Below are 14,039 nucleotides of genomic sequence, written 5' to 3'. Positions count from 1 at the left end.
GAGAAGCTCTGGAGATTAAGCTGAGCTTTTATTAGGATGAAGTACATGCAAAGATACTATACAGTCATTAATCCATATTTAAAAGGAATAAAAGATTTTTCTTAATAGAATGCCAAGAAGAACAAAGACAAGAAAGTATAGACAAGAAATGTACGGGGACATAAGGAGCCTTTATGTCTTAAGAGACTAGCACATTCCAGTTTTCTGTGCTGGAAAGCCATAGTGCACTCTGATTTCATTCTGTGCCTGGTGTGCCAAAGATCAAAATACTCTCAAACACAGAATGTATTTCTTTCTCAGGCAAGAATGTTGGCAACAGAAGTCAAAGGACAACTTTTAGGAGTTGGCTCTCTCTTTTCACCATGTGGCTTCCAGAAATTGAATTTAAGTCCTCAGCCTTGGTGAGGCCAATACACTTACCTACTATTGCCAGTCCCTTCACATTATTTTTTGAAAAAGAGTCTCTCATTGAACCTGAACATAGACTGCCTAGACTGGGTGACCTGAGAGGTCTAGATATCTGAAGAACCAGCTTACTTTCATCTTGGTTTTAAAAGCCATCTTATAGTAAGAACAAATTTGTTTCATCCCTGTTTATGATTAACCTCTGTTTCTCAAGGATTGGACTATGTCCTACCTGTAACCTTAACTGCAATTGTTCTGTACTACCTGTTGATGAATGGTATTCATGTCTTTGTTTCAAAAAGCTGTTTATAACCATCTACCTTAATTTCAAAGGGGCTGTTATGAATATTTTATTATAACTACTTTGTTATGCTCACCTCTTTGATTCAGGAGGGACTAACTTGCTATCTTATTGTCCTGATCCTGTAACCCTTGCCTATATTGTCTGCCAAATCCACCATTTGGAAACCTCCTACCTATGAACTATAAAAGCCTTGTCTTCCTTACATTCAATGCTGATGACAGGGGAGGTAGACCATGTACATGAATTTTAAAAGCTTTTTTATAATCAAGTGCTTACTTTAATTAATTTGGCCATATAATGTTCAGAGATTTTAATCTAGTTTAGTTTTGGTTATTGTTTTTGTTTTTTTGTGTGTGTTCAGGGTGGGGGCAGTGTTTTCTATCTTAATCTAACTATAATTTTTATAAAATCTCCTCAAGATGTATATGAAATGGCTAGATGTAAATGACATTTTTAAAATGATCCTATTATTAGGGTTATTTATTAGATAATAATATAAAACAGGATCAATGAGCCCTTGTGACAAGAAAGAACTTCTTGAACTATAAGGACATCAGAGGACAAAGATACTGAAAATTTCTCTCTAAACTACTTTTTATTCTGGGCTTGAGGGAGAGAAATGGGATATCATTTTGCTCTAGTACTTGAAGCAATGATGTGATGTTTCAGTGATGTGATGTTTCAGTGATGTGAGTTTGAAGGATATTCCTAGGAGCTATCTCTCCTCTCTTTGCTTCTCCTTGTTTGACAGAATTCTATATGGCTATATCTATGTTGCGTCCAGGAAGCAGATAGCTGAAAATATCATGGCAAAAATTGTCATTCTAGGTAATTCTCAAAATGTCAACAAGTCTCTTGATGAACATATATGATGTTATCTTAGTTGCCTTACTATTACTGAGATAAGATACCATGACCAAGGCACATTATAGAAAAAAGTTTAACTCATGGTTCCATGGTTTAGAGTCCATGACCATTGTGGGGTGAAACACAACAGCAGGCAGGCAGGGATTAAACTGTTGCAGTAGCTGAGAGCTTATATTCTGATTCATAAGCACTAAGCAGAGAGAATGAAATCTTAAAGCCCTGCCCCAAGTTACACACTTTCATCAACAAGGCCATATCTCCCAATCTTTCCCAAACAGCTTTATTAACTGGTGACCAAGTATGAAAAGGTGAGCCTATGGCAGCCTTCTCATTCAAACCAGCACATAGTGGAAAAGAAGGATCAGTAGCTATCACATTTTCTGGCCAGTAGTCCTACATTTTGGCAATGTTTGCAAATAAAGATAAAGTTGCATAATACAATTTGTCCTGACATAAACCAAAATAGATGTGGTACAAAAAAATATCCTGGCATGTTCTGACAATAGGTCCCAGGAAGTGACCTCAGCATCATTTCAACTATAGGAGTCGACACCTCATGTTCATACAGAGCTCAGGGCAGAAGCTGTAGTACTTGTATATATATATTTTTAACTTAACAGAATGGCCTGTGATAGAAACCATTCTCAATTTGGATATCAGTGTTCAGTCTCTTCTAACAACTGCAATAGTTTTGCTTCTGAGTTACTGAAATTTTGAGTTCTTAACTTTTAGGTTTATATCAGCATGTGGGAAACAGCTGAATAGAACATTGTTTTCTATCCAAATAGCTTTTACTTTCCTCAACTTCCTTCCTTTGAAGTAAATCTTCAAGGTTAGAGACTTCTGACACATAACACTTGTCATCCAGTGCAGCTGGTCTTTGTCACCATCCTCAATCTTCCTTATTTTTATGATGTCTATAGCAACCTGCCTGCACATTCTAGCAAAAGTTTGAGGCTCTTGACACAGCAATTGCTTGAGAGAGGTGTTTTAAGGTGTTTCACCTTTATGGAGTATTTTTCACAAGACAAGACATACTCTGATGGAAGCAGCTCCAACTGCATAAACTGTGTCACCACTGAGTTTCACTTCTCTAAAAGCTAACATTCATTTCAGTGTCACACAGCTGTGAGGTCATAGAATATCTATGCTAATGAGATCATACAAAGGCAAACAGGCATGCGAATCAATATTAAATTAGGTAATAGCATAGATTCTAGAACAATTATCTTGGACTAAAATATTTCACAAAAATGATAACAGTGAATAAGAACTTGATGACTTTCTTTTTGTCAGTGTTGTCTTCATGTTCATTAAAAGTATCTCTGTGGTTTGAAGTAAGTCTAATTTCCTGTGATCTCTTTGTTTCTTCCATCAATTAAACAAGTTGACATAGAAAAGTAATGGGTACTCAAAGATCTTCCACTGTCAGCAATTCAAAAATATCTACCTGATATCCTACCCTTTGAGTCAAAAGATATCAATGTGCCTTTTGAAGTTACTGAATGACATATATTGTCTACAATACACTGAACAGAAGTTGGCATCAAAGGAAAAGAACTTGCTTAAGGCTCATGATAATGTCTGAAAGAAAAAAAAGGATTGTTCCTAATTTTTCCATTATTTCTTTTACTTCACTTTTATCCCCTATCCCACCAGCATCTTAAATTGTGTCTGAAAGTTTCCTACATACTGTCTAGCAATTTATTCTAGTTTAGTTTCTTTTCCTGATAAAAAATACTCTGAGAAAGCAACGTGAGGAAGGAAGTGTTTATTTCTGCTCACCATTCAAGATTACAATTCATCATGGCAGAAATCTCAGTAACAGGATCTTGAGGGAGCTCAAAAGTGTCATGGTACCCATAGCCAAGAGACTAAGCAATGGGTGTATGCTTAGTCTCACTTTCTTCTTTTAAACAATCCAGTATCTCATCCCAGGGAATGGTATCATTAATGGGGATAAGTTTCTGAAACAATGAATCCTAAGATCTCTCTGTTCTGGTTGTTTTTATGTCAACTTGATATAAGCTAGTATCATTTGAGCACAGGAACCCTTATTTGAAAAAGTTTCACTACAAGTCTGACTTGTGAAATAGCCTGTGGTACATTTATATCCTTGATTGATGATTGATATAGGAAACTTCATTTCACAGTGGGTGGTGCCAGTTATGGGTTAGTGGCCCTGGACCTAACATATATTACAGAGATGTCAGAGTAAGGCATGCTGAGCAAGCCAGTAAAAACCACTCCTCCATGTTCTCTGCTGCCACTTAGATCCTGCCTTGAGTTTCAGTCCTCACTTTCCTGGATGATGGACAGATAATTGGAATTGTAAGCTGAAATAAACTTTTATCCTCTACAGGCTGCTTTTGGTGATGGTGTTTTATCACAGCAAAAGAAAACCAGACTGAAAAACACCCTTATGGACATGCTAATCTGATCGAGATTATACCTTTTAGGTGTGCCTAGAAGTGTGCTCCATATGATTACAGGCTCTGTCTACTTCACATTTAACAAAAGTTGACAATTACCCACACATTTGTTTTACCCAAGGACAAGCACATGCTGCTGCATGCAAACTGGAGAGAGAGAGAGAGAGAGAGAGAGAGAGAGAGAGAGAGAGAGAGAGAGAGAACAGGGAGAGAGAGGGAGAAGGAGAGGGAAGAAGAGAGAGGAAGAGAGAGGGAGAGAGAGGTAGAGAGAGGGAGAGAGGGAGGAGAGAGGGAGAGAGAGAGGGAGAGAGGGAGGAGAGAGGGAGATAAGGAGGAGAGAGGGAGAGAGAGAGATTTGGAGAGAGGAAGAAGAGAGGGAGAGAGAGGGAGAGAGAGGAGGGAGAGAGAGGGAGAGAGGGGGAGAGAGGGAAGAGAGAGGGAGAGAAGGAGGAGAGAGGGAGAGAGGGAAGAGAGAGGGAGAGAAGGAGGAGAGAGGAAGACAGGGAGGAGAGAAGGAGAGAGGGGGAGAGAAAGGGAGAGAGAGGGAGAGAGGGAGGAGAGAGGGAGGAGAGAGGGAGGAGAGAAGGAGAGAGAAGGAGAGAGAAGGAGAGAGAAGGAGAGAGAGGGAGACAGGGAGAGTGGGAGAGAGGAAAAGAGGGAGAGGGAGAAGCAGAGGCAGAGGGAAAGAGAGAGAGGGGAGGGAGGAGAGATCTAAGGTTGTGATCTTCATACAGTGTATATGTGTGGTGGGGGGGGGGGGCAGGGTGGTATCAGAAATTTCCTGAAGGATTTTTGAGCATAGCTCAGATCCCTTTCCCAGAATTCCCGGTTTAGTAGTTCCAGATGAAGCCTAAGTGTGTTCTTCATAATATATTTTTAGTCGTAATTGGCCTGGTCCTTGAAACAAATATTTAGTATTGTCAGGTGCCCTGTAATTAAGTTTTCTTTATTTACCATAATTTAAGGTCCTTATAAAAGGTTATATATTCTTCATTAGTTAGTTTGGACTTATCCTCTTTATTTAAAAAATAATAGTTATGTGTATTTGTGAAGGTGCGATATATACATGTGAGTGCAAGTATCCCAATGGGCAAGAGGAAAGTGTCAGGTCTCATGGAGATGGAGAAAATGATAGTTGAGTCAGCCCATATGTAAGCTTGGAACTAACTCCAAATCCTCTGTATGAGCAATACATGCTCTTAATCATTGAGCCTCTTCTTCATCCTCTAGTTTATAGTATATGTCGCCACTTACTGTCCTGAACTTTGATTTCACACACACACATGCACACACACCAAGTATTTACAAGTAAAACTTTGTGTCTCTGGGTCAAATTCATAGGCCTAATTTGACTAAAGAATCCATTACATACAATTTAATAATGATAAGCAATATATTAATCTTCATTATATTCTATCATAGTGAGCTGATTCTTAAAGAATACTTTTAATCTTTCAAGATATACCTTTCTGAACTTTTATTTGTAATCAAAATCTCTGTCATACTTTTTCTTTTTTTAATGAGTCTTTAAGATTGCCAAAAACAGTATTATATAATCTCACATACTTAGTAGCCTAAAACAAACAACTGAGTAAAATATTACTCGAGTTAAAAAAAAAAAAAAAAAACAAGGGTTGCAGATGCTGCTTTGTTGGTAGAGTGCCATCTTTAACACCACATGAAGGGCATTTTGGGCATGCACACCTAAAAACCTAGTACTCAGGAAGTAAAGGCAGAGGAATTAGCAGTTTAAGAGAGTTCAAGACCACCCTGGATTACATGAGATCCTGTATTAAAATAATGAATTAATTGAAATTAATTAAAACAAAAAGGACTATAGATATAGCTTATTGATACAATGGTTTCCTAACATGAGAATGTCTTTAGGTTCAATCTCAAGTAACACACACACAAACAGACACACACAGACATACACACATACACACACAAACACATACACACAGACACATACATTTACACACACAAAGGGCATATAGACACACTTAAAAAGACATATACATTTTGATGGTTAGTGTTAAAGGTACTCGTACTACAACTGCAAATCACCTGGAAAGAGAGTCACTTCAGTCTTTATTAGACTGGCTTGTGGCATGTCTGTAGGAGATTGTCTTGATTCCTGATTGAGGGAGAAAGACCCGCTCTGAATGTAGTCCACATTGTGGGCTGTGGGCTGAACTGCATAAATGTGAAGAAATCTACTTGAGAATAAATAAGGAAAAATGCGTTTATTTTCCTTTATCTTGACTATGGGTGCAATATGACTGGCTAGCTACTTGAGTTTTGCCTTAACTTCTCTGAAATGATGGATTCTAATCAGAAGTCAGAAGCCAAACAAACCCATTGTTCCAAGACGGCTTTCTTTTGACACAGCAACAAAAATTATACTAGAACACACACAAACATACACATACACACACACACACACACACACACACACACACACACACACACTGCATACATACATAGGTACACACAGAGAAAGTAAATAGAAGTATTGGTTTTTAACTTGTACAGTTTACACCTCATCAGAGACACAAAGTTTGGCCCAGGGATTTCTAGACCTTGGTTCAGATTTTCCTCAGAGACGTCTCCCTTATAGCCTAGCCAAGATAGAGGGGCTTAAAATTTCTATCTAAAGTCCTCCCTTCCAGTCCTAGGAATGTGTGGGGAAGATTGACTCACCTCATAGTCGATGTCCAGGGCATCAGTCTCACCCTTGGTCTGAAAGTGCTGTGTGTTCCTGTCCAGTGTGAAGTTTGCTTGCTTTCCCACACGCTCCAGGAGAACTGAGTGCCAGTGCTGGTCATCTAGAAGGCTACCCAGAAGAACCGAGGGTGCAATGCTGCTGAGGCGTGCTTGGCTGCCATCTGCAGAGGGGGGAGGTGGAATGGAATTTCAGCCCAGGAAGCTTTAAATCCTACTTATCAACAGAACTGAGTATCAGGTACCTGATGTTTCCTCAAACAAACTCAGCTAAAGCTGTCTTTCTACAGTGCACACACTACTGGGCATTTGGGATGAGTCATGAAACAGGCTTTCTGCTCAGGTTTCAGAACTGGTTCTAGCTCAAATAATATACACCCCTACTTCCTGACAGGAAAGATAATGTTTCCAGGACAACAGCAATCACATGGTAACAGAAATGCTTACAGTATTGGCCAAAGAAATAAGATTTAAAACAAAAGTTTCAATATTTAGAAAATGAGAGAACTAAATACACACACACACATACACACACACACACACACACACACACACACACACACACACACACAATTTGAAAGGATTATGAATGAAGAAAGTAGATCTTGAACCAAGTTCAGAGGAAGCCACTGGCCATACAGAGTATGTCTGTGCACACTGAAACAGAGGAAAACATAACCATTCCAGCTGCAAATGTTGAGTACTTACTGTATGAGCTGAGTGCCTCCACCAAAAATATAATGGCTGCCACTATCACACAGAATTTGTCTCAACATTAAAGAAAAGCTTTAATTACTGATACATATGTTTTTAAATTTTTCATAAATTGTATGTGTGTATGTACACACACATGTGTGCATATATAGATTTGTTTTTCACCTTCCACCATATGTGTGCTGAGATTGAACTCTAACCATCATGATTTGTAGCAAGCACCTTTACCCACTGAATCATCATTTGGGCCTCTAGTCCATTAATTTTAGTTTGAGAAAATAGTATATATTGCTACTGCACTCAGAATATAATAGCAGAGTGTAGATATTCTCCTTCTTGTATTGTGTCATCTTTAATGCCACCTGTATTTACCTATGCACAGGTGACACTGAGTGGCCTCAAGGGGCCAGGACCAGCTCATCTTCCTGTGTGCTGCTCACTCTGCTCACTCCTACTTTTACTATGGCCTACTAGTGTTGCTTGTCTCACTGAGAAATGACACCTAGCTTCTTCTAGGACTTAACATTGGCACACTGTGCTTAGCATATTTGGAAAGGTAGGAATGGTGAATTAATGTCTGCTTCTGTTTTATTGATTTATTATTTATTCCAAAAGCCTTGAAGTCTCACCATTGTCAGAGTATGCTAATGTATTTGTAAATATCCCTGTCTCTTCTAACTCCCCTTCCTCTAATGGACATTTTAGTCTACTAGTACAGGTCATGGTCATATATAGAAGGCTTGGAGCAGGCATAGAGGTCTGTCTCTCTTCTGAGAACACTAGTGTTTGTATCTTCAAGTAACAATAGCTAGAACACAGGATGACATAAACACAGGCAAGAGGCTAAATACACAGCAAGAAGTAGTATTCACCAAGCTTGGAGAAAATGGTACCCAGGCTGACAGGTTGTAGGAACCATTGTCCTTGGGAAGGAAGAAGAGACAGGGATATTTATTAATACATTAGCATAATCTGACAATGGTGAGAATTCAAGGCTTGTGGAATAAATAAATAATAATTCAACAGAACCGAAGCAGACACTAATTCATCAGTGTTAATTTCCAAGGGTCTTCGTGAGGAGAGCTGGCTCACAGATCTAGCAACTCCCTTCAGGACTCTATGTATGAGATTTCTGCATTTGATTAACACAGAAGGCTAGGTTAGCAGCCATGTAAAATTTGACATTTGTGGCAAATTTTGCTTATTCATGTTATGCCAACTTAAAGTTCTGCTATAATTTATGCATATCTGATAGGCAAATATATTTTTTAGTAATTTTACCACATATTTCTTTGTTTGAGAAAGAGAGAGAGAGAGAAAGAGAGGGGGGAGGGAAGGAGAGAATGCACCTTTGGAGGTCACAGACAGCCTTAAATATGAATCTATACCTTCCATCTTATTGGAGACAGGGTCTCTTGTTTGCCCCTGAATATACTAGCCTATGACCCTCTAGAGATTCTCTTATCTTTGTCTCTCAACCTTCATTAAGAAAGCTTGACAATAAACAGTCTGGCTTTATGCAGGTATTGGGGATCCAAATTATGATTCTCACACTATGTTGCAAGCTCTTAACTCATTGAGCCACCTTCTTAAGCCACTTACTGTTTATTTCTCTTACATGGAGAGAGTTAAAAAATCTCTTTATTTTTATGAGCCATATTCTCTGACTTTTACCAGTTTGTTTTTCTAAGAATTTGGATATAGTCCAGTTTCTATAATATAGAGTTTTAGGGGAATCTTTCTGTTCTTTGAATTTTTGTACATCATCACTGAAGATATTTTTATATTGAAAATTCATTATGAGAGCTAGGGAGATGGCTCTGCAGTCTAAGTGCTTGTTGTGCATGGTCACAGATCAGAATTCAGATTTCTAGAAATCCTAGTATATACCCGGTGGATGTAGTGGCCCACTGTAATCCCAGCCCTGAAGAGTGGAGACTGAGGATTCTAGTGCAAACTGCCTCACAAGACTCCCCAACTTACTGAGCTCAGGGTTTGCCTGAGAGACCCTCCTTTGATGTGTGCCCACATACATGCAAAGCAAAAACCCTGCACTCACATATGTCTACCATTATTACATAGGAAATATAGAAAAAGAAAAATGATCACCATAATTACTCTTCTCTATAACAGCCCGTCATTTCTTTGAAATCAGAGGAAATATCCCAGCATGTTTTACCACTAATTCATTGTACAATTAAAAACCCAGTTTTTATATTATGTTGGAAGGTAGGCAGTTTCCGCTGTCTCATCCCCATTAGTTCAATATCTCAGATGAACATCTTAAGATAATACAGTCACTGAGGTGAAGGCAGAGCAAGCTGTATGATTAAGCCTACATCAGGACATTAGATAGGTCATATGCTATCTGGAAATATATTTTAAGACAATAAATTAGTGTAGATTAAAAAAAAGACTAATGATTTAAAAATTGGAGATCATGTCCAGTAGTTTGGAGAGAGATTACAAACATGTAAAGTCAACAATAAGATATAACATAGTTGTTAAATTGGCCTTTATGAAGTTCTCATAACATTTTTAAATATTTATGAGTGAAAACTATATTTTAAATGAAATTAAAACTGATAACTAATAAATAAAATATCTAACAACTTAACACTTAATTTATGATTATGCATGTAGAATAAAAAGGTGCAATTGCACACAAAACACAGTTATGCAAAAGCACCAATAAACACTATGACCTCATAAAGCAGAAAATTCTGCCACAATATCAAAAAGAGTTTTCTTTTCCTCTATATTTTAGAGTTAAATAACTATTTTAATAGCCAGAAAGAGCACTATGAAATATTTATTCTATGTGAGTTACTGAATGCCACCTGAATTACAAAGAGATTCATGTGTTTCAGTAATAGCTTCAAGATGGCCTCAATGTCTTGAACATGATGGTAGGGTTTTTAATATAATCTACCACTGAGTTATGTCTATATTCACAGGTTCAATTTGTATTACATGTATGTTTTTATTTATGTGGAACAATGTATGTGAAATCGCGTACAGCAGTATGTCAGAAAAAAAAATGTGTGAAATTGTTCTCTTCTTCTACCTTCTGGATCCCAGGTTTTGAACTCAGGTTGTAAATTTTGGCAGCAGACACCTTTACCCACTGAGCCATCTCAGGAGCCCACAGGTTTAATTCCTAATTTATTCCAAAAGAGGAAGATACAAATAAACTCTAACCCACTGCTTTTTTAAGATTTTTTTTTTTTACTGATACTCATATATCTTACATTAAAGCTGGTGAAATGTGACTTGACTAAATATATGTAGGAAACAATTCTGCTTTGAAGGTCTGAAGCTTTATGCGACATGCCTAAAACATACATATGCATATATATTTAAGTGACTGAATGTTGACTCTCAAAAAGTAGAAAATTGAAAATAAATGCCTTTCAGAAGACTTTATAATTATTCTATAAATACATATTAGTGTCTTAAATGAAAATTTCTGTATATGTCATGTGATGCAGACTCATGTAGTGTTTTGTTGAGGCAAGACCCATGGGAGAACACATGATGTTTGAAAGAGTATAAATAGAGCTCAAAGGATGTGAGGAAAGGGATGGGGAACAGTGATCAAGGAAGATACCTGAGATTTACCTCTGGCAACAACAGTCATATGAACACATATGCATAGGTCTGTCCTTACCCAAGTTCAGGTATAGGGCTAGTCTGCCCTTCTGGAGCTCTAGGGTGATGTGGTCTCCACGTTGTCCTTCCCCATGGAACAGAACTCCATCTCCTTGCATGCTCTTGAATTTCAGGGAGATCACATCTTTGAGGGTGGTCATTGTCTTCTGATTGAATCTGTACAGAAGTGAGCTCCGGCCATCAAAGTCAGCAACATCTGATTCTGAGAGGAGAGAAGAGAGAAAGAAACATCAGTGTGTTTCCTCATGGCATCTATCCTTGCTTCTCATCTTTGATGTTGCTCAATTCACAGGAATGTTCCTGAAATTTGGACCATCTCTTTTATAAGGAGGTAAATAAAATAAAACCAACCTATATAGAATCTAAGAAATCATTCATTTGTAGGCAGAACAGACACACCAGGCTAAAGTGGAAACTCACATTAGTGACTATTGAACAAAACAAGAGAAAAACAGTAGCAGGTACTAGAAAAGAATTGTTACATAACTCTAACCAGTGAGGTGTATTAAGGGAGCCTCAAGGCCGTGATTGGGACTTCAGATCAGAGGAAGAGAATTAGACAAATAAAATGCAAAACATGGAGATCTGTATAAGATGGGGCTTTAGAGCTAAGGAGAGTCTTCCTTTAAAGCCTGGAGAGGAAGTTCACAACTGCTTCAGTAAGAGGGAGATAGGGAGTCTGAGCGAAATATATAGCTGCCATGCAAGGGATACTGACACAGGCTAGGAGTCTCCTTAGATAGCAGCATTTAGAATTCCTTTGAAGAACGCCTTCGAGGAGTCTTGGACCAATCCTTGGAACAAATGAAATATCTGATACTTTATACCATTTCAGGGTTGGAAGACAGACTGCTTTTTAATCTCTCTGCCCTAGCAAGAGATGCAAGAAGCTGGGGCCTGATTCAGGTTATGTGATCTGGCATAAAGATTCAGGCCCATGTTCTTATTAGTGATATGCCATCCTGTGCTTAATGAGACAGGATGGCAGTGCCACAGGCACCTGCATTAGGCTTTTCTGGGACCACTGCCTGCTTTATAATAACCTCTCACAACTTATGTTTCTTGCTAATTTGGTTCTGACATTTAGAACTATTTGATCTCTTCACCCTAGGCTCACGGCTAGAGCTGTAAAAGAGATATCCTTTATTATGACAATTCTGGATTATTAATTCAGTCTTTTCTAGAACTCTGTGCTGAGAAATCTAAAGATTCTTTGGGGTTTAGTGGGAAAGAATAGTCAATGTACAGAGACTGAAATTTTGAACAGAGGGGAAATGTGCTATATATGCCTTGTTCTGGTATTATACTGTTTTATGGGTTTATGCAAAATGTTTAGTTACTATTGTTTTGTTTTGTAATTTATTTTGATCTGAGATAGTCCTTTATTTTAGACATAAAATTAGCAAATGTATGTGGTGACTTGATAGCTCTTACTATGTACACATATTGTCTAATGTCAACTCTTAGACTAAGTATATCTAGTTACTGAAACATGCTAACTCATTGATAAGTATTGCCTGTTTTCTCTGCACACAACATACTCACCCATTATGATGTTAGAGTAGAGATTAGCTCAGCCTCATAGCCTTAGCACAGTACTGACCAACGCCAATATAAAGGTAACAAGACTTTTGATAATATTAATGAAGCTAATGACCCTGGCTAGTAACAGGAGATAGGGTGATGGTCAAAGGACCCTCACCTGTGTGACCTTGTGAGTATGTTGAGAGTGGAGGTTATAGAAGAGGGATTCTGTGAAACTTCCACAACGTTGTCATCCACAATAGGTGGGAATGTGCAGTGGAACATCAGTTGTGCTGTCATTGATGCTCCTCTAATTAAGCCCTTACCAATGCTTTGTACATAAGCATAGTACAAATTGGGCTTTGCTGGCATCTTTACTTTGATATGTCTTCTGTGAACTATCTGGGATGAATAGACATTTGTTCACATCTTCCCAGGGAAAGAGATATGAGAATTGCAAATTATAATTATATTTTCTATACTATCATATAATATGATTTTTATAATATTTTAACATAATATATACAGTATCATGCTATATAGAATACCAGCACTTTGACTTAGTTGTATCATTTCATCATTACCCGTTTCTCACTATTCCATCCTTTAAATTCTTGTTCTTTACTCTCAATTCTTTTGAGATCAGCTTGGCCAGTTGCATGCATGACATCACATAGTATTTGGAATGATGTGCCAGCTGAATATCATTTAGCACATTGTCCTCCAGTTCTGCTAGTATGAAACCAGATAGTGAAAGTAAAGAAGTCATGCTCTAAACAAATTTATAAAGTATATGTGCATACATAAACTGACAAGTGTCTCTCAAAATATTCAGTAGAGAAATTATTTTACAGTTAGGGAGAGAGAGAGAGAGAGAGAGAGAGGGGCGAGAGCGAGAGAGAGAGAGAGAGAGAGAGACAGACAGAGAGAGAGAGAGAGAGAGAGAGAGAGAACATTCATGTACATAATGCAGGTACACCCTTACACTTACAAATGAATGTGGAAGTTATTGGTTGACATTGAGTATCTTTCTAACTCATGTTCCAAGCTCATATAGCCTAGGTTGTTCTTGAATTTACAATATTACCATGATGATTTTGAATTTCTCATGTTCCTGTCTCTATTTCCTGATGGATATGATTATAAGAGTATATCATGTGCCTGATTTTGTGCAGTGCTAGAAACAATTCAAGGCCTTGAGGAAGGTACACAGTCTACCAGATGACCTGCATCTTCAACTCTGATTTTTTTTTTTTACTGAACATGATTCTCAGCAACTAGGCAGGATGGATGGCAGATAAGCTCCAGGGACCTCATGCTTCTACTTCAAGGCTGAGATTACAGAAGTGTGCCACTGAGTCAAGATTTTTACATATGTGCTGAATTCACATTGTTAT

General features: G+C 37.9%; 1 protein-coding gene across 5 annotated transcripts in view; it reads right to left on the bottom strand.

The window, feature by feature from the left end:
- Positions 1-14,039, bottom strand: part of LOC117716170 (contactin-associated protein like 5-2) — a 737,433-nt gene that overhangs the window by 400,532 nt on the left and 322,862 nt on the right. For all 5 annotated transcript variants that reach the window (XR_013113069.1, XR_013113068.1, XM_076941723.1 and 2 more), the window contains exons 5-6: positions 11,117-11,320; positions 6,712-6,896 (exon numbers count right to left, since the gene is read on the bottom strand). Coding sequence is in view for 3 of the 5 variants with exons in the window: in XM_076941723.1 (XP_076797838.1) it covers positions 6,712-6,896; positions 11,117-11,320 (389 nt within the window). In the remaining 2 variants the exon portion in view is untranslated. The remainder of the gene's footprint in view (positions 1-6,711; positions 6,897-11,116; positions 11,321-14,039) is intronic.

This window comes from Arvicanthis niloticus, chromosome 10, assembly GCF_011762505.2.
Source record: "Arvicanthis niloticus isolate mArvNil1 chromosome 10, mArvNil1.pat.X, whole genome shotgun sequence".
NCBI classification, from domain to species: domain Eukaryota; kingdom Metazoa; phylum Chordata; class Mammalia; order Rodentia; family Muridae; genus Arvicanthis; species Arvicanthis niloticus.
This window is presented reverse-complemented; position numbering and strand designations above follow the sequence as displayed.